Consider the following 22,466-nt stretch of genomic DNA (forward strand, 5'->3'; position numbering starts at 1 on the left):
CACCAGCAACGTCAGAAACAGGCTTCATTTATCCACAAACACAGAGGAAGAGTCTGGAGTGTGCTTAACTAGTCGATCTCAGTAGATCCACCAGCATTAGCTTTGTTGTTGTTGCTGATGCTCTATAAAAGTGGCCGAGCGTAAAATAAGTGTAAAAGGAACCCCCAGATATGGGTCACAAGAAGACAAATTATATCTAAATGTAATTAAAGATCAGATAATTAAAGTGGAAGTGTGAGCGCCTAGAGCTAAACACATTATTCACGACTTAGTGTATCACGATCTGCTCCTGATGGGGGAGGAAATCCCAACTGGTCATATTTGGAGCAAAAGTTTCGTAGGTTCAGTCAAGAACATGGAACAAAAAAGGAGTAGAAACTACCGCAGGGCCCCAAAGAAGGACTGAAGCGTGCAGACTAGAACAACACAAGACGTCAAACCTGGAATTAGTGTGCGCTTTCCCACATTGTTCACATTCCTTCCTGCAGTAAACATCCTGCCCTGTTATTACCCACAAACCACCTGGTTCATGTCATCTGAATACCTGAGTGAGCGTGTGTGTACTGTAACTGAGCAGCTTCACTAACGACCTTCATCTATAATACAAGACCTTAAACAGACACACACACACACACACACACACACACACACACACACACACACAGTGAGAAGAGCAGTATTTCCATCCCTTCACAGGACTAACCTCAAAGTCTTCACCCTGAACTTTACTCCATCACCTTTAAGAGGACTCAAACTTCTACACTGAACCAAGGTGAGTCTTCACAGTAAAAAAAAAAGCAAAAAGCAAAAACATACACACACACACACACACACACACACACACGCACACGCACACACACACACACACACACACACACACACTGCTAACCCTGAAATTTGTTCCTTCATCTTACAGGGACTCGAGCTTTGTCTCCATGAGGACATCGAGTTTAATTCAAACTTCAAAGTCTTCATCTCCTCTTGGGAACTAATTTTAGTTCCCTCAAATTGGACTAGCTCTAAGTTCCTCTGGTCAGAGGGCCTGGTGGCGCCTGTGTCCGGCAGCCTCGCCTCTGTCAGTGCGCCCCAGGGCAGCTGTGGCTACAATGTAGCTTGCCATTGCCAGTGTGTGAATGTGTGTGTGAATGGGTGAATGACTGAATGTAGTGTAAAGCGCTTTGGGGTCCTATGGACTAGAAAAGCGCTATACAAATGCAGGCCATTTACCATTTACCATTCCAAGCCTTCAACCTGAAATTTTCTCGATTACGGTGGTTTTCCCTTCATAGGGCTCACTCTTTATTTAGACTCATTTTTTGTTCCCATAAGGAAGTCAAGTCCCTACAGTGTAAGAAGAGCAAACACAAATACGTCAAACCAATTACAATAAGACACACCTACAGCCTCCCCCCCATTATATCATTACTATATATAGGACTCGCTTTTTGTCCACATGTGCTTCCACGTAACCCATAAATACAAGACTTCACACTCTAAATATTTCCACCACTTTAAAGGTCTCGAGCCAACCCTGAAAGTCTTCACCCTGACATCTGCTCCCTCACCTTACGGGGGAGGTGGAGTGCAAGAAAGTACCCACAAGCCAGTGTCCCAGGAAACAAATTAAAATAGCACACACCCATGGAGTTGTATTTCCATCGCTTCAGAGGATTTACGTTTGTCCCCTGAAGGAAGTTGGGACTCCACATTACAGAAAAATTAGTGCATATATTTCCCCCTTAAAACACAAAAATTAAAAGACATCACACACACTCATTGGATTTCTTTTACTTTTGAGGAGTCGAGCTACCTGTAATATCATCGTCCCTGAAATTACAGCAATTTTGTCCCCTTGAGGAGGTCCCCACAGAGCACTAAAGTAAACACACTCGAGTCCCCACAATACATTTAAAACAGCGCACACCAACACAATCTAGGCCACTTTGAGTGCCATAATCTGTTGATAAGCCCCTCTCTCTCTCTCTGCATCATCTCTCTACCTCACTCGCTCTACAGTAGGACAATAAAACAAAGCCTCTCTCCCTTTCTCCATTGTTTCTTTATGGGACTCACTCACTCAGTAGGTGTGTGTTGTACTTGCTGGTGTAGTAGTAAACGTCTTCGTAGCCTTCCTGGTAATCATCATCCGCCCGGTACCTCCTCCCTCGCCTCCTCCTGCTCAGCAGACGTAGCAGGGCCAGGAACCGCTCCATCCCCACCACCTCCACCACAATCACACTGGGTCCAAACTGGGCCGGGCTACGCTGCAAGCTAACAGCAAGGCCAATAACGGTGAGGGCTAAGCGTTTATTCCACACAGAGAGATAGAGAGAGTGAGATCAGGTTTCCTCCTCCTCGCCTCCTCTTTCTGCTGCGCACACACACACACACACACCTCTGGATATCACACACACACACACACACACGCATTAGCGCACATGTAGCACACACACACACACTCCCTCACACACTCCCTCACTCGCTCGCTCTTTGTATTCTCTCCTCTATCTGCAGCCTCCCTCTCCTCTGTTCCCGTCTTCTTTCGGCTGTTGGTGCATCTAGCCGGGTTCAGCCAATCACAGAGCTCGCAGCTCACAAACACACACACACACACACACACACACACACACTTTGCTCGCTTGCTGCTCTCGCCCTCTAACACACCACTCCTCCATCTCAGCCCTTCGTCCTGCACTTCCTTTCCTTCATTAGATCCTTCCTTCCTTCGTTATCTTGTCCCTCTATTTCCTTCCTTCCTTCAATCCTTCCTCTTCTTTCTCTTCCTGTCTTCACATTTCCCTTCCTCTCCTCCTCTTCCTCCTCATTCATACACTTCATTCCAGTGTGGGGGGAGGGGAGCCGGTGAGTGAATTCCTCAGAGTCTTCTGTAAGTGTACCAAGAGGAGGAGAGAGGAGAGGGGTGGAAACGTGCAGGTAACTGGTGGAAAACTGAGATAAAACCAGATTTCAGGAACTGAAAACCAGGATTATCCTCCTGGTATCAATATCAAGGTCCTGTTTGGGTTTGGGAGAGCACTGGTGTAGTTTTACACTCGATTCAGGAAACAAATGAAGACACAAACCACAGACAAAAGACGTGAAACCCGGATAAACATCAACAAAGAGCTCTCAGGTTCCATTTACCTCAGAAACAAGTGAACAACATCTGCAGTCATCCTTGGAGCACATCTGGCTGACAACATCAACTCAGGGACAGCCACAGGTCCACCTTACATGATTACTGACCTTTTAGGCCACATCTGGCCCCGTTAACCTCTGCCGTAACCGACATAAATCCCAGCTCCTTACTTTTTGCCTCATCTAGTTCTTGACAACCGTTGGAGTTGCAGTCCAAAGCCTAGCTTGTGACATCTGGGCAACATCTGGCCCGAACAACTCTCGCTGTACGTCACAACCATACTGTCTTGTGACTTTTGAGCCACCTCTGGCATCAACTCATAGACAGCTCCAAGTACAATTTATATGTTTAGTGGCATTTGAGGAACATCTGGCTCATCCAACCTTTTACATAATCGACATCTGGATCACATCTGGCTCATCCAGCCTTTGCTGTAACCCATGTAAAGCTCAGTTCGTGACTTTTGGGCCTCATCCAGTATCAACTCAAAAACAGCTGCCAGTACACATTCAAACACACATTAGGTGATATTCAAGGAACATCTGGCCCTGACAACCTCTACTGTAACCCACCTCGATATCAGTTTGTGACTTTTGGGTCACATCTCAGGCATTACAGCTAAGACTGTATTTTTTCCCCATTTAAACTACATTTACAGCACAAAGAAAGAACTTGTAAATAGATCATATTGTATATATACTGTAAACTTGCAGGATGTTTGTCAGGTTAGTGAATAATTGTGTTACACAATCATAATAAACTTTTGGTTTCAAGCTCTTATACTTTTCCTGCTTGCATCACACAAAGAACTGATCACTCCATCGCTGCCTCATATATGTTACACCGTGAAAAGCCCGACTGTAACAGGATAATCAGTGTTATTCATCTTCAGTGTTTTGAACACCTGACCAGTGTATAATCCCTGCAGGTGTTCTTGGTCGGCCACCCAGAGTCTACACAACCTCCACAGAGACCTGAAGTCCAGACCTCACGCTTCCTGCATCAAAAGGGTCTGGTCAGGATAATAAATGGAGACACTTGTGCTAAAGCAAGGACTAAACAACGCTGAAAACAGCTTCCACTCTGAGTCAGTGGATGCGATCTGCTGAGGTAAGCCTGCTGCATGATGGCAGCATCCTCTGGTACCTGAGTACAAGGCTTCACAATAACACGGGCACTAAAGATCCTGAAACACCTTCATGATTATATCCAGCTGCTGACAACTTCTGAGAGATTTTTTTATTAAAGAATAAAATAAATAAAATAGCAAACTTTTGCTTTTACCCTCATCTCCATTTATTTTATATTTATGCAATAATCATTTTTTGTCTTTTGCTGATCGGAGTTACGCTGCTGACAGATGTTTAGAATTCATCATATGATATACGCCGTCATTTTACTCTGCCTTATTTATTGATTAATAAAAATGATGACAAATAAAGAGAAGAAGCAAAAAGAAAATTAAAACATGATCACGATCAAAAATTATATACGAAAACACTGACAAAATGAAACATAAAATAAAATAAATAATAAATTACTGAAAAATTATACTTTCAGCAATGATGAATAAAGTGTGCAAAAAAAAGGTAATAATATTTGGCATTATTTAAAAGCATAAAATATGACTATATTAATAAATAAGATACGTTACACAAAATACAGTAAAAAAATAAAAACAGAAAATAATAACAAAATAAAAATAGAAATAAGTGTAATAATGACAAGTGAAAATTAAACACATGTTTTTAAAATAAAAATAAATAAATAACCAAAACTGGAAAAAGAGTATTTTAAAAAAAATAAGGCTAAATAAATCCTGGCAGACTTACACACTGCCTATGGTCCTACTCCAAACTGCAGGAAATCTTGTGAACTGGAATTGATCTCAGCGGGCGCATCTTCAACCAAAATCTTCAACCCAAAAATAAACATCTGTGAAAACTAATGTTCTGATTTTTCATGCCAGGAAAAATAAAATATAATCTACAACATAGAAACGCTGGAACACGTCCCATTGGACTTCATGATCTGCTCGGGTCAAACATTTAGCACAATGTGTCGTTTCTTTCTTGAATATGTTGACGTGGACGAGAACGACAGCTTTTGTTGTTTTTGCGTAAAACTCTGAGCGACGGTCACGACATGATAACTGATCACAAGGACGGAGGTATGAAAAGATCCACGCTGAGCACGATTATTACTGTTACTGTTAGTTAGATTTGTTTGTGTTTGGTTGTCAACAAGTATCACAATTAAGTCAAAGCAAATCTAAATATCTAATGATATATGTCTAAAAAAATAACACAATAAAAGCTATAGGGAAAAAATAATCAGTACAAAAAAATAAAATAAAAGCATAAAGTTTGTTTATATAGACCAAACTATATTGATGTTTATTGGGGGAAATCGTCGCAACATTTATCAATAATGTAAAGAATCTGGCCTAGTTTTAAAAGCAGCTTTACAGATGTTGCTATTTTTGGTTTTTAACAGCTACACGCTCGAGTACAACCCTCAAGTATTTGAGTAAATGTGATTCAGCGTCAGAAAATCTGCTGAAGGCAGCACACAGCGAAGGACAGACTGCTGTGAAATCATAATAAAATATTTCTACAGTTTAAATTCCTTTTTTTTAATCCATTTGCCAAACGGTGGATTGGAGGGGAGCTTGCCGCTCGTCCAACTGGGTCCCAGTCGGCCCTGTTGGCTCAGGAAATGACAAACGGGAGGGGGGCAGCAGATTGTGATCAGAGGGTATTTTAATCATGCACATAAGGAGGAGATTAACCAAGTTACTGAGTGTTTGAGGGTCCCGAAAACGATCAGAGTGGGGACGGACTTCACGCCAAAATTCGGCCGTCAGGCTCTGGGACTGTTCTTAAGCCAAGAGTATGACGGCTCGCGGCGGCATGAGATTTCTACAGAAAGAGAGGGAAAACCCAGAATATCACCAGAGATGAGTTTAGACACAGGTGAACTGGTCCAGGCAGGTAAATCTGGACCTTTCCTCTCTGTGTGGCCATCACACTCAGCCCCTCTCCAATGTGACTTTTGACCTCTGACACACAGTGACTGACAGCTGGTCGCCAGGGTGTTCAGTGACAGTCAGAAAGCCCTGTCTCTGAGCTGTGAGTGCTGACCTTTGACCCCTGTCATGTCCTGGAAGCTCATGTTTCCCACGCTGCGCTGAAGCCTGACAGGCACAAAACTTCTGATGGAAAAATGACAGCACACACACACACACACACACACACACACACACACACACACACACACACACACACACACACACACAGTAAATGCATTGATTACTGGATCAGCAGCGGGAGTGAAGGAGAAGCTTCAGATTTTGTGGATCCTGCTGCACTGACACCTTTTGTCATCTGATAAACACATTTTGAAGCTGTTGGCAGAATAAAATCAGCACTCTGCTTTCATCCAGGTGAGAATGAAGTCATGTGGAGTCAAGTTTTTTTTTTTTTTTGTTCCACTCTGAAAGTGACGTTTACACCCGGAAGGAGAATCTGCTGCAACCATCTCCAAACAGCGTCACGTCTTAGACTGTGCACGTGATTTATTTTCCTTTTACAGTATAAGAAACACAAATCTAAGGCACATGACTTAAAGCTTCAGAACACAACTGCAGACCACGCGTGAACCGAGCAGCTGGATCTGCTTTCATTTCTAAGAATTTCTGATCTCACAGCGACTCTAAAACTGAATCAGTTGCAGCTCAGGTCTGCTAAATGTTATAGATGCAAACCTGTCTGTAAGGGCCTCTCTGCCGGGTTTAACTCAGCATGTCGTTGTCTAGTGCAGGAGATGTTTAAAGGTTGCAGCACTCGCTCGTTGCTAGCAGAAAACTAGCTGATTAGGAAGATTACACTTATCTCAATGAGACGTTTTCCTGTGTAATAATATTCAACATAGCTATCAATACATTTTTCAAAAAAAATGCCTCTCTGTGTAAAATGGGTTTAAAAACTGTGGGAAACCGTTTTTCCGTGATTTGAACCGAGGGAACAAATCGTGGCAGGATCAGCCTGATGTTATTTGTATCCCACTGTAACTTTACTGTATAAAGAGCTAATATCTCCAAAATGTCAGGAGTAGTTAGTCATTACAAGAAGTGTTTGTGAACTAAAAATCATAATGTGGGATACTGTTTGTCTGTGATTTGAACAGCCCAGCGCTGCTCCTGGAGGGAAAAGCAATTCTGCAGGCTTCACCTTGGCACTTGTGCAGGTGAAGCCAAAGGGAATTTGATATACCTTTATTAGTCCCACAAGGGGAAATTTCATAAGGCTGCCGACCTATTGCACGCAATGGCGGTGCCATCTTACCCTCCGACCATACATACATTACACAAAACATCACATGGGGAAGACAGGTCAGAGAGGTATAACAATGGAAAAATGCACCACAGGAGGAAAGATAAGGAGAAACAAAAATAACTCCCCCCAGACTGAGCTCCAACAGGGAGATCAGTTTGAGAACAGCAAAAAACACCTCTGCACATAGCACATGAAAAAACTCTTAATGCACCAAAGAAACACATGACAAGCAACAGGGGTGGGTAAAGGGTGAGAGACAGCCTGTGCGCAGGTCTCCTTGATCCACCGTCAGCATCGGAAGGAATAAGCGTCAAAGGCGTTTGGAAAGCGACGGGGGATGAGTGTGTGCATATCAGTGTATATGTGTGTGCGTGTCCAGAGTTCAGCTGAGACAGTGTCCTTCGCCCTGCCAGGCTAAGTAAACAGTCTTCCAGCCAATCCAGGTGGCCTTGCATAGAATGGGAAGGAACAGACTAAACACAGTCGTTATCAGGGAGATTTTGTTCGGCTCCAGCCTTGAGACCGCAGCTGGCGCTGAAGGGGTGTCCGCATAAGTGATGGTGGTTTTTACTTTAGTGCAAACAGCTCATATGAATTTCAAAGCAGTTCTACAGTCCAACAGTGGTCTCTCAATCTCCCGTTGGAGAGCCGCGAGCTTCGCCATACTTGCGTTCTGTTATTTTGTCATTTCTTGTGCTCAAGGAGCTGATTCTGAGAACTCACGACAGTGTGCCTCCCTGACATGCTTCACCATATTTTCTAGTCTTTGGCTTAGAATGAAGTTGGTTTGGAAACATATTCAGCGATGCTTCATCTCTTGCTTTGCGTTAGTGTGGCCGCCCGTGCTAGCAGTGTCCAAGCGTTGTTGTTTTTTTTTTTTACCCTTTTCATACCGCGCCCCCCCTGCAATGGCTCTGCGCCCCACCTAGCGGGCGGGCCCCACACCTTGGGAAGCTCTGCTCTAAACTAACACAGGATGTCATGCTGGTTGTTTTTCACCTTTTTCCTAATGTTTGATTAGTGAGTTCATGGTGAATACAGCTGCGTCTCTGCCTGCAAGACCTGGACTACAGTACGGTCGTTCAGACAGTGTTTTTAAAGTTTCTTGCATGAGCTGCTCTCACAACACAAGAGCTGCCATTAAATGTGAGGGAAGAAAAAAAAAACCCAAAAAAACCCCCCACATCAGCGGGCCCTAAAATTAGACTGGCTCCGCCTCCCTCACCTGTCAGACATGCCTGGGGCTTTAACGGCCCTCCAGGTGCCAGCGGGGCAGATGGTCGAGTCACATTTACTGACACAGGTGACAAAAAGAGAGAGACGGAAAGGGAGAGTGATGCTGCTGCTGCTAAAAATGACAAGTGAGGCTTCATTTGCATATCGCTGTCAGGATTCTGCTGCTCTGCAACCTGATTGGCTGCCTGCCTGCGTGTGCGTGTGTGTGAAATCCTTTTCTCCACGCTCCTCTCTGAGAAAGACTTTATACCCTACCTCCCCCTGGTGGTCACTCAGAGAAGCTGCAGCTTTTAAAAGACAAGTCTGAGGAGAAGACAGAAAGTGTCAGACGCTTTAGACGTCCAAATCCTGCCAAAAATACCTATGATTTAGCTGGGCAGACGTGCAGACAGCGATTGATAAAGCCGGAGGGAGGACAGCAGAGACGTAGAGACCCAGAAACCAGCAGAACAAAAGAGAGCCTTAATGGACTGCTGAGTGACTGACCCTGATTCCTAATGGACACAAACACATGACGCATTGACTTTCATTCATTCCCCGAAGGGTCGGCCTAACCTGAACACAGACCAGAGGGAAAAAAAAAAAGCAGCTGGGTAACAGCTGTCAGGAGCCACACAGATTCATCTCAGAGCAACAAAGAGGTTCAGTCAACAGAAACTCGTGTTATTGATCCAGAGGGGATCGCAATCCATCACACAGTGATTGGGCATTTCAGAAATCTAAAAGTTAGTTTTAGACTTGCAATTAAAAAATGTTGTTTAATTAAGGGACATTTCTTCCAGCTGCACCACTTTAATTGCTTTCAGTTTAAACAGGCTTTTATTTGAACACCTGGATTAACACCAAAAGCAAACATGTAGGTTTGAAATGAAATAAAGATTTTTATTGTGAGTTAGCATTTTCCTAGTTTTACACCGCTTTTACAACCTGACATGGAAAGTGTAGCAGCCTACATGAGAGTTATCTATTTCTATTCATATTTAAAGAGCTGGCTATTTTCAGCCAGCCTGGAAGATGAAATATGGCATTTTTAATTCATAATAAAAGTCGCACCTTTATGGTTGTGCCACCCTGAAATCTGAGAGCAAACAAATCACTGGAAGTTGTTTTAATAATCACAATGGTTTTGAATGTATTGCTGCTGATAAATATATATATATATATATAAATATAAATGTATTATTTTCAGAGTTGTATACAATAAGGATTTTTGAATTCATCATTAAAACAACTGTGCCACCGTTTTGGTGTTTAGATATGAAATTATAAAAAAATATTAATTATTTGAATGCAGTCAGAATATATTCAAACTAAAACAGTTTTTCAGGATGAAGTCCTGAAATCATGAATTAGAAATAAATTATTTTAAACAGAAATGATGCAGAGACACAAAGATCAGTCTGCACATGGCATCATTAACCTGAATATGAACAACAGAAGTGACTTCATCAGACTCCAATGACTCTCCTCTGCTTACAGAGAGAACGTTTCACTTCTGCTAATCTTTTCTTCATCATTAACAGTTTCAGTACTTTTATTTCCTGGTATTAAAGCATCTGCTGCTCTGGTTTTCAAGTAGTTTGTCACTTATCTGCTAGCATAGCATTGCCCTTTTGCTGTTGTAGCAGCCTTAGCCGCTGCGACCCTTTATGGTTATTTGTGCCGAGAGCTTCTTGTTAATGTTTGCAGGAGTGTCTGCTAAACACACACATTCACATGGTGAAGCAGAGCAGTTAAAGTTTCTGCCACCTTGATGTGAGCCTGTTAGCTTTAGCATAGCATTAACCAAATATGTATATGTATATAAGTTTAACAGGGAAGTTCTGCATGCCTGTCACCAATGAAATGAAACTGTGATGTTTAGCGGCTTCGTTACCTACAAACCTCAGCTCCACTACCTTACTGAAGATAGCGGGTGTACTTCTCTGGGCTCAGCACTGATAGGCTTTTACTCATGATGTAACCATGGAGCCCAAGTTGAAACTGGCTGGGAGATGCGCTGAGCTAGTTTAAAAAATTGGTGAACATAGAGAAAGTCTTTTATTAATTAATTTAACTGCATTATTATCAGAACAGAGCTAATTAGAAAAATGTCTCACAAATAAAAAACTCAGCAGCAACCGCTTCCTGAAGGTAGAATATGGTGAACAAACAAAGATGGCCTCAGTATGTGACTACATTTCACAGTAATCTGACACTATGTCGACTGTGGGGCTGTGGCTGGTTTCTGTATGATGGTTAATCTGAATGTGGTGGGGGTTTAAGGCGGGCCGAGGACAGCCTGCACAGGAGTGCTAATGTTTTATTTTCTAATGCTGAACCTTAGAGAGAAAGAGGGACAAAGACAGTAATCGGGCAGCTGCAGCTGGCAAACACACACACATGCACAATAATGGATAAAACAGATCAGAGAAAGCAGTGGAAATACTCTCCTCTCTCCCCGTCTCTGCAGGTTTCAGTGTCAGACTGACTGCTGGACCATCAGAGACACCCTAAGACACAACACATATGAGTGTGTGTGTATTAGTAAGCGTGTTTGTTAGTGTGTCCATGCTGGGCTTATTCAAGTAGAAAATGAGTGAGTGTATGCGATGCCAGAAGCTCGGCTGTCCACCTGGATGCTGCCCAAGGCTCAGTATATGTGCGAGTGTGTGTGTGTGTGGGATTGTGAGTGTCAGGATATAACAGATGAAGGGCAGTAAAGCAGATTCTCATCATGAGTCTCTTTCCTTCTGGAGTCCACAAATTAAACGTTTTTAAAGCTTCCTTGCTGCTAATTCTCTGATTTCATGTTCGGCTGTTAAATGCAGCTCGATGGTTGGAGGTCAAGTGATTGAGTCAGCCATTACTGAATTTTCCAGAATCAATAAACAGCACATTGGCAGTCTATACACATGCCTACACTGCCTCCTTCTCCATACTTGTTTCCTCTTACTAGATGCAGATGCTGGTTTTCCAAAGAAAAGCACTCTTGAATTGTTCTTTTGTTTGTTTGTTTGTTTGTGTGAGTGCGTGCGCGCGCGTCAGTCATAAAGTTTCATTTCACATTAATGTTTTGGAGACTGATCTCTGGTTTGCACCTTGAGGGGAACCCTTTTTACCATTGCAACAATCCTGAAAACCTCCCTCACAGCTGACTTCTGTGATCACTTTTAGGCTTGGGTATTGCGTTCTGCGCTGCTGGATGTTCTGATGGGGGTTCCTTTTTTAGCATTGAAAGGACCCAAAGATCATCCCCTATGGCAGCTTTCTGTGGACCTCCAATCACCTTGTGCCAAACCCTACTGTCTGCTGTAAAGTCTTAATAATAAATCATCTACTTCCTGGTCAATGCTCTCTACATTTGGCTCTGTGTTCTGAAGAAGGTTTTGTTAATCATGGAAAGAATTCTGTGGTCATCCCCTGCAGCTTTTTTTGTTTTGTTGATGGCAATAGTTTATCCTTTCACCAAAAATATACCAAACCCTTGATTTGGATTTGTTTTTCTGGTACGTCTCCAATGACCTTAATGAGGGTATTTCTGACTTGCACTGAGAGACTCTTTGAATGTGTGTTTTGGCTCCACAGCCTCAACTTTCAAATGCAACTCTGGAGCTTTGACCTACTTCATTTATGATGAAATATCAAAGAAATAGGCCACATAGGTCTGGAGATTACAGAAGTGAACTGTCAGCAAGTGTTAATATGGGTTAATGCATACACAGAACTTTTCTGAGCAACCATCCAGAAAACAGTCAGCCAGTCGTTAACCTTTAAAGAGTTCTTCCATATGTCTAAATTTGGTTGAAGTGAAATGTTTTCTTTTTTTAAAATACAATTTTCTGTTGACTATAGATCTAACAGGTCTAAATCTAAAGCTAATCATCTACTGCTTTTTCTGATCTGGATCATGGTTCCTTTTGACCAAGAGGACCAAAGACTTTACTCTGAGGTGGAGCCTAGACACCCTTTATGGGAACTTCACTCCCACCAGACCTTTGATTTCATTCAGTTAGTACCCACAGCTCAAGGCCACAGGTGATGGTAGGAACAAATATTGACCAGTAATATGAATTCTGTCACTTCTGAAATTGCTGCCTCAGAGAGGTTGATTGTGGGCAATCTATGGTGTCGCAAGCAACTTACTCTGGTAGGGCTTCCCAAGCTAAACTGGTCCCGGGTGAAGGGCCAAATTAAAGAGGACTTAAAGGAAAACCCAAGAACGAGGCGCCAGTGTACACTTGAACACAAAAACATAATTCCCGTGTATCCATAATGTGAATTAAAGACCTGAATCCAGGTCTCAATCTAAACATGCTCTTCTTCTCTGTAATGTGCTCCAGAACGTCCTGGGTCCAAGATACGGCTTAGTCAACCCTAAACTTTTGTTCCAGGTGGGTGAGAGGCTGCTCATGTATATCACAAACAGGCAACAACAGAATAAATCACCTACTTTTATTTAACACATAAGACTCTTAGTGACCTCAACATTTCTGTGTTCGTTTGTAAGAAAATCCCGTCAGCCAAGTTCAACATTTGGCTTTAAAATCCCCGCAGGTCCACTTACTTTTGGTCATGTAGACGATTACACAATATTTGCACACACCTTAACAACATACACACTCACACACATTTAAATGGATGAAAAAGTCAGGAGATGACACACACAGAGTCAGCAGTTTGTTCAACAGAGTCGTGGTGTGTGTGTGTCTGTGTGTCTTGGTAAAATCTGTGAGAGACGATACGAATAATACATTAAGCTGAGAAATATGGATGTAAACACAAACACGCACACATACAGAAGCACATCTTCTATTTGAGGAGCCAGGCAATATGTCCTCATAATACTGGTGTCAAGTACAAACACACACACAGATTCAGGTCTGCTTCAGTAATCCTGAGGACAAAGATGAGCAGAGTTCTGACATCAGCACCTCTTAAAGGACACAGTGTGTATTTTACTGTGTGTGAGTCTGTCGCAGTATAGAAAACGATTTTGCGACAGTGTGTGTGTGTGTGTGTTTCAGTGTGTGTGTACTTGTGTTAAAGCCATTTTCTCTGCTTCTTAGCTGAAAAGCTTAAAACAGTGGGATGATGTCATGCTGTGACACACACTCTTTATCGCGCACTTGCACAGACACACACACACACAGATGCAGCCTAATCATAACGCCCTTCTATGTGTGACTTCTCAAAGATTTTCTCGTCTTTTTAGGGAAAGAAACACTTTAAAACCCGTTTAATATTTTTAAAGAAACAAGTCGATCTGACAGCCGTTCAGCTGCTGCTCCACTCGTGTCACATGACCTTCAGCGCCAAAAGGGAAGCTAAAAATTGACGACACAGTCTGACTGCACTTCACTGAAACAGCCACAAAATGTATTTAATGTTTCCATGTTATGACACATCCCTGACTTTACAATCACTTTATCATAGTCACCAAAGATCTTTTCAAACAAAAATACAATTTAATCTTCGATGACTCATCTGTGATCCAAATTGAGAAGACGGTTGACTGTTTGGGTCATTTTTCACCAAAAGATCTCAGTAAATAAACAACTACACAAACTGCATTTTCCAGCCTGTATTTGGAATACCTGGAATAATTATCTCATTTACTTAAGACTGGTTTAACAACTGCAGCTGTAAGTCTATGGAGGGCCGTAATTGCCAAAACACATAAATACAATTAAATGTTTAAGGAAAAAAACAACAACATAAAAACGAAATAAAAGAAATTTAAAGAAAATCTATAATATATAGATTAAATAAATAAAATCTAAACTTTTATTAAAATATAATAAATTCATTTGTTAATTTATTACATCTAATATAAATAAATCTATTCCCACAATGATTTTTTTGTTTGGTTCTAGATTTCATGGCACATAAATCAGAGACATTTATTTATTTATATTAATTTTGGCAGCAACTGTCCTCCATAAATCACTGTCTGTATGCCGGCGGCTGTAGTCTGGACTCTGTGTTTATGAGGACATCTGTGAGGTAGATGCTCCTGTTGAGCAGCACATCAAATCTGGCCACGGATCAGACTTTCAGAGCGGCCTGCAGGCGCACAGGTGCTGGACCCTTCTGGACCTGCCAGGTAAGAAATCGGGGTCACGCACCTGACGCTGTCACCGCTTGCATGCTGCAAAAAGCTGCCTGCAGCATCCGTGTTCTCCTCCACAGGCTGGCCTCAGCTTCGTCAGTGAAGCCAGGAAATAATCATTTACTAAATCCACCACAGTTAAACGTGAAAGAGGAGACATAAAAACAGTCTGAAGAGCCTTTTCACCTCGTAAAAGTTAACAGAGCGCACGCACACACGAGCTAAAGCCCCATTCGGATGGGATTAACCTTACAGAGGGAAGCTGGGGTTAAATATTCCCCCGAGGTCTCTGGCAGGGATTTGAAACTTTGCAAGATTACAGGAACAGACGAGCAGAAAGCCGCTTAGAAATCACAGAGAAAGATTCTGCAGAACTTCCCTGAAAATCGCCACATTTTCATAAAAAATAATCCTGGGATAGCTTCCTTTAGATCCACCACATTTTAATCAGGAAGGTCTAACAGCTAATACAGCTGCTTCTAATGGCACCAGGTGCGCTTAAAAAAAAAAAAGAAAGGAAAAAAAAAAGGGAAAGGCGTCATCATGATCACGTCAAACTTGTACAAGGCAGCGAGTGTAATAGTCTCATCATTAATTTCCAGTACTTCAGATGTCACTTTGCACCAAATTCTAAAGTAAAACACTGAACTTTAAACATATCTGAGCCCTCACATGTTAAATACTAACAAAACATGAGCTTAAAGAAAATTACACCTCAATATAAATGAAACTACAAATCTGTAAGAGACACTGAAAGAATGTGATATCAATGGATTCATGACAGCAATTAGAGGTCTAAGAGATGTTGACATAACCATCCATCTATCGACTTTCCACCTCTTCTCCGGGGCTCTGTCCCACGATGCAAGTTCAACATAGCCAGGATATGATTTCCCTCTCTGGCTTCATCCCTAAGGTTTCCCAATCCAGCTTGAAAGAGACAATGCTGCCAGAAGTGACCAATCAGAAACACAGACAGGTCTAATGGCAGCAGATCAAACTGCAGTATTAGGAAAAAAATGGAAGAAAATGAAAAAACAATTTTAATCAAAATAATGGACTGACAGTTTCTGAGAATCTCGAGGGAGAAGGTTTTTCATTTGACGATGTCCATGGATACTCGACTTCAGACAGTCATTCACTGCAAAGGATTATTATCAAAGTATAGAAAACAATTACTAAAATGAAAATTATATTTGGTTTTACAATTACTTCTGGACCTCTGAAAATGGGGTAGTATATGAAAATCCCTAAATTCTGGAGACTTGATGAAACACTTTTTATGAGAACAAGATCACATATTTTACTTAGGATCAGGGGTTACGCTTGGAGTTTGGGTGATTTCTTAGAGTATTTTAAATTAAATATCAGTAATTTAAGCTGTTAATTTGCTCACTTATGTTCTTGTTTTTCTGTCTTTCTACCTACAAATCAGCTGTTGTCACATCTAATCACTGCCTGAATTTCTTGAACATGAGAACATAAGATTTATTTTTATTTAACTCTGGGTTTCCCTGCTCAGTTAAGAAAAAAACTCATGGGAAAATTTAACTAATTAACCCAAAATTCTGCTCAGTTTTTCATCATTTTATCTCACGGGGCTCCTGCGTTACTCCTGACTCCTGTGTTTAGATTTAATTTCTCATTTTCTTTGAGTCAAATCCCTTTGAGATGAGTAGTGACATGAAGCAGTAGCGATAAACAAGTAAGTATAGTAGTACACCGTGTTTCCGTCATGGTCTGTCTATGTATTATTTACCCGTTGTCTATATTTATTCTGCTGCTTTCAGCTGCGTGATATTTTTTTTGTCCTGTTGTGTTTGGGTCTTAGCGTTTAACATTTTGGTGTTTTGTTCTTTTTTCCCAGCATCCCGCTGTGAAGGACTATGACCAGTTTAGCTGGAAGCTGTACACACACGCGCACACACACGATTATATTATTATCTCTCCAGGAGCCCCACACACAGGTTTACAACACAACACCAAAGCAGCACCGTAACGTGTTTGGAAAATGGCTCTGAGGCTCAAACTGCTCAGATTGTAGAGGCTTTTTCAGTCACTTATACTCATCCAAAGCTAGGAATAATTATTGGGTTCATTATCAGTTAGTTTGTTTAATGATGCTTTTGTTCATTGTTTTGTCTGTAAATTGTAAGGACACTGTGAAAACATTGGTTTTGATTTTTTTTAACAAGAAGCAATGGAAAATCCAAATACAGAGTTTACTATTTTTTTTAATCAAAAGAGTCTGAAACATGGGACACTGTTTGTTTATTTTATTTTATTTTTTTTTTTTTTTTGGGGGGGGGGGGGGGCGGTTGTTTATTTGTTTTGTTTGGGGAAGTGCATAAGAAATTAGTCAAATATATCAATAAATCACATTTTATTTATATAGCTACTGAATTCATGCCAGACAACTTAAGGGCCCTTTTACTTTCAAGGCACTTACTTTTTGAAGCACTTACTGGTTCAAATCTTCGTGGTGTTCCCCAGGGCACAATTCTGGGGCTACCGTTATTAATTTTATATCTGATACACTCGGGACAGATTACTGAGACGTTTTCCATTAGTACCGTATTTTCACGACCATAAGACGCACTGTGCTAAAAGGCGCAGTCTCAGTTATGTGTGCCCTTACTGTATTTAACACACATAAGGCGCACTGGACCATAGGGCGCATACAAGTACCGTATGCGTATTTAAAAATAAAGCGGGAGCAAACCTGAATTCGGTACCTTACTCACATTTCTATTGCCGGTAATCGTCATCATCAACAACACACAAGCATACAAGTGTGCGTATTTAAAAATAAAGCAGGAGCAAAACAAAGTTTGGTACTCACATTTTTATCATCAATCAAACCCATCGAAGTCCTCATCCTCTGTGTCTGAATTGAACAGCTGCGCTAAATCTCCATCAAACATGCCAGGTTCACTGTCTTCACTGTCAGAGTCACTTTCCGTGCCGTGCGGCTCCTCGGAAACGATGCCGGCTTTTGCGAAAGCTTGAACAACAGTGCCAGCAGACATGTTAGCCCAAGCATCTACAATCCATTGGCAAATTGTGGCGTAACTCGCCTGGCGCTGCCTTCCACTCTTAGTGAAACTGCGTGGAAAAAACCACCTGGTCTCCTTACATACACCCCCCTTAGCCACTCTTTCATCATTTCCTCATCCATCCAGCCCTTTTCATTTGCCTTAATGATGATTCCTGCTGGAAACTTCTCTTTAGGCAAAGTCTTTCGCTTAAAAATCACCATAGGCGGCAGTTTCTGTCCATTAGCATGGCAGCCAAGCACAACAGTAAAAGAAGACTTTTCATACCCCGTTGTGCGTATCGCTACCGTGCTGGTCCCCTTCTTCTCCACAGTGTGACTCACCGGGATGTCAAAAGTGAGCGGCACCTCGTCCATGTTTGTGATGTGGCTGGGCTGGATGTTTTTGTCGCCGATGTGTTTGCTGCAGTAGGAGCGGAAAATGGCCAGCTTTTCCTTATAATCCGCTGGAAGTTGGTGCGCTACCGTAGTCCTGGTCCGGATGGAAAAATGGCACCGTTTCATAAAACGAAAGCACCAAGACGGACCTCCTTGGAAATGTTCAATGTTCATCTCTTCAGCTAGTGAAACTGCTTTTAGCCGAATGGTGACCGTCGAAACGCTTCTCCCGCTCGCTCTTTGCTCGATGATCCACCGCTCGAGTCTTTCCTCCAACTCGGGCCACCTCGCCTTATGTCCGCGGAAACTCAGCTGCGTTTTCTTGACCTGCCGGAGCTTGTTTTCCAGCTTCCTCCATTTGCGAACCATCGATTCGTTAATCTTAAATTCTCTCGCCGCTGCTCGATTTCCATGTTCCTCCGCGTAGCTGATGGCCTTCAGTTTAAACTGTGCTTCGTAAGCGTGTCTCTTTGCCATTTTCAGGGTTGTTAAAACAACGATGTCCTGCATAATGCACATACCTGTCCTTTTATACAGGTATGTGCGATTGTCCCGGTATATACGATCAACGCCCACACTTCACCCTTTAACGTTCTCATGGTGTTCTCTACTACGTCCTCCTTACAACACATAGGGCGCACCGCGCTATAGGGCGCGCCGCACTTTTTGAAGAAAATCTAAGACTTTTAAGTGCGCCTTATGGTCGTGAAAATACGGTACCACTTATATGCTGATGACACTCAACAATGTTTAATTTGCAGTTACATAAAAAAGAGAAAGTGTTATAGTTTCACATTTCTCTTTCTGAAAATCAGCAAATGTTTGGGATTTATTTAAAATAAATTAAACTTTTATTTTGGTCTAGGCCGTCTGGAAAGAAATTGAAGGATGATCATAAATAAGCCTCAAATATGAGTCAATAAGCAAGCGATATTAATATAGTACTTTTTGCAGTCGGAAAAACAAGAAGTTTTTACAATGCGAGAATAAAATTATTTTATAAATGAGAATAAATGAATGAAATACATAAATGTGAACAAATTCAGAATGAAAAATTGGATTTTGACAGAAAACTAAAAGAAAAGATGCTCCTGGGATTATCATTCGTTGTTATAACCAAGTAATTAATAATAAAAAGGCAAAGATTTTATAAGAGGTCAATCAGCACGCTGTGGGTGGATAAGTAAGACGTGAAGACACGACCCCTTCCAATTAGGATATGTTTACATTTCATAGTTTCATTTATGAAGGAGATTAATTGGTACCCACTCAAATCGCAGGCTTCACTATTTTCAGAATTTAGCAGTTCAATAAACTTTATTCATCCTTTGTGGGGAAGTTAGACCTTAAACAGCTGCCCAGAATTTGGGTGCTCATCTGCCAAATTTATAATGAAGAGACAAAATTGTTGGCAACAGAGGAATTATTGCATCTTCAGTTTGTTGCACCACCCATTGGTATTCATGTAGGTCTTCTTAGTGCCCATAAAGGTTCACTACAGAGCTGGGATCCTATTGGGAGCAGTTAAAGGTTAACTCTTACATTCATGACCCACAAATCTGGATAATGTTAAACACTTAGCTGTCTGTTCAGGAATAATGTGAATAAAAACACACCTCTTAAGTAAAGTGGAGAATGTGTGGCAGTGGTCATGAATAGTTTTTATAAAGTGAGCTAAAATGGTTTGCTGAATCTGACACAGAGTATAAAAGGAGGAAAACCTACTGTGAGTACACCTTAGGTGAGTGTTGACATGTTTGTTTCTATTCTAGCTTGGCCATGTGGTCAATCAAAATCTTCTTAAAATCAGGTTCATTAAACTTCAGCTTATTGTCATGACAGGATGCCTCTGTATAGACTCAAGTTTTATGTACAACAAAAGAGAGCTAATGATCATTTCTAATAAATACTGGATTATATTTAAAACCAATTACGTTATAATCAATATGACAAAATGTTCAATCCAATTTAGAAATGCCCAGATAAACAGGAGTTCACCTACTTGCTGAAGAGTGAAAAGTATCCACATACATTCTACACAGTGCTTTGGTTTGTGGCTTTCAAGACCACAGAAGAGCACAGTATGGTTAAAAAAAAAAACAAAAAAACAAAAACAAAACCTTTGACACTAACTTTCATTTACAAATGATTGTTTAGTAAATGAAACCCCAAAGATATTTGAATTTATCCTACCAAAGACTACGATAACAAGCAATGTCTCCACATTCACGATACTTGGAACAAGCTTTTTTTTTTAATCTTTTTACCCAAACAGTTCGCTCACTGAAAAATAGAATAATAGGTGGTAGGCTTTGCCAAATAATCTGACTGATATTTTTTTATTCCCCTTATTAACTCTACCAAGAAGGTCAAACTATCCACTGAGGTTGAAGAAAGAGATGATGTGGCATCCAAAAGACAACAACTGTCCACTAGCTAGATTGAATCATTTTAAATGTAGACGGGATTAAAGTTCAAGACCCTAGCTGACTGTGGGGACATGACTCTTCTCTAATGCTTTTCCCAGCCCACACATGAAACAAAGCTGCTAGATTATTTCCCAACACATGAACAGGGTTCCATATCACCAATGGCTTGATCGTGCAGAGCCATTAAAAAAAAAAAAAAAAAAAAAAAAAAAAAAAGTATGTCCACCAATCACAGCTCCAAGTTCACCCGTGAAGCAAACCTCACTATGAAGTTCTTTTCTTGAGCCAGTCGGCCTGTTCTCACAGTAAAGAATGAGCAGTTGTTTGTTCATAGTAATAAATAATTGTACCTTGCTTTTTGAAATGGAAATGAACGTGTGCAACGTAAAATCAATCACAAGTCCAGTGAACATACTTATCCTGCTTTCTACCACTTAGAGTGACCAGAATTTACAGAACTAACTTCATCCATTTTCTACTGCTTATTCAAGGCTGGGTCACGGTGCAGCATTCTACTCCTCCACCTCCTCCAGCTCATCCAGAGAACACCAAAGCATTTCCACACCAGCTGAGAGATGAGTCTTTCTAACGTGTCTTGGGTCTACCCCTGTGGTATCCTACCAGGAGGACATGCCTGAACCACCTCACCTGTGGAGCAGTAGCGGCTTAACTCGGTGCTCCTCCCAAATGACTGAACTTCTCACCCTTAAGTCTAAGGGAGATCCCAGCCACCCTTTGTAGAAAGTTCATTTTTACCCCTTGTATCTTTGATCTCATTCGTTCGGTCAATACTCAGACCTCAAGGACCAGAGGTGAGGGTAGGAACGTAGACTGAACTTTGCTTTTACACTCAGATTATCCACAACGGACAGGTACAGCATCCACATCACTACAGACACCACCCGAGGTACTCAAAATCCTCCACTTTGGGCAGTAACTCATCCCGCAAAATGACCTTGTTTTAACTAAAACTGGAGTCATGGATTCAGTTAGTAGTAGGGTAATTTTCCCATAGACTTCTATTCAAATGTCAGACTTTTTGCAACCAGGAGTGTCGCCCCCTGGTGGGGTCTGAAAAGAAAGTTGCATCCATGTTTATACTGTATTTAGGAGGACCTGTGCCGATAAGGACAGTGAAGATGGCCCAGTCTTGCTATTTATTGGGCTTTGAGTACGAAGACAAAACAAAGCTTGGTCGTTTTGGGTCAGAAGAGTCTTGACCAGCATGCACAAAACACATCTCCTAAAGAACACACTTCCTAAATACATCCTAACTGACTAATAAATTGCTTTTTCGAGCTGTCACTGCAGCTCACAAGAACTCAGAGCTGCCCATCAGCAAGCTTCCAGAGGCTGGCCAACTGGATGAAAGGGAGAAGGGTCTTATAGAGAGAGCAGAGTGGCGATAAAACAGCTTATTTTGGACATGGAGGCACAGAATTAGATTATTAAAGCTTACTCTGAACGTGAATGATGCAAAAGGCATAAATGGTTCCCTTTAACAAACACCACAAAACATCCAAATGCACACACTCACTGTGGGTTTAACACCCTACAGCATTCAGCCATGTGTGGCGTTATGGAGGGGGTGTTATGGAGACATTACAGGCTGCTGTCAGAAAGCCTTAGTCACCGATTTTACCGAGCACCGGTCTGTATGCCAGGCATTTAAACGGCTCACCTGTCATCATGTAGTCAAGCCCTCCATTTCCACATTCATCCAACTAAACTGAGGTCACACATTTCACTGTAACACCGCCCGCGCGCACACACTCATACAAGGGCAGACCTTCGCTTGACC

The 22,466-nt window shown here is 41.6% G+C and overlaps 1 protein-coding gene across 7 annotated transcripts in view; it reads right to left on the bottom strand.

The window, feature by feature from the left end:
- grip1 (glutamate receptor interacting protein 1) overlaps positions 1-22,466 on the bottom strand; it is a 67,125-nt gene that overhangs the window by 44,044 nt on the left and 615 nt on the right. The window contains exon 1 of one of the 7 annotated variants that reach the window (XM_085252890.1): positions 2,078-3,180. The exons of 1 other annotated variant lie outside the window; for it this stretch is intronic. In XM_085252890.1, coding sequence (XP_085109016.1) covers positions 2,078-2,213 — 136 coding nt within the window. In that variant the 5' untranslated portion in view covers positions 2,214-3,180. Of the gene's footprint in view, positions 1-2,073; positions 3,181-22,466 lie in introns of those variants that run through there. 5 more of the 7 variants (XM_085252894.1, XM_085252891.1, XM_085252888.1 and 2 more) reach the window with 5 other exon arrangements.

This window comes from Mchenga conophoros, linkage group LG17 (genome assembly GCF_057382185.1).
Source record: "Mchenga conophoros isolate Kocher_MC1m ecotype Shallow Benthic linkage group LG17, M_conophoros_male_GT1.1, whole genome shotgun sequence".
Lineage (NCBI taxonomy): Eukaryota > Metazoa > Chordata > Actinopteri > Cichliformes > Cichlidae > Mchenga > Mchenga conophoros.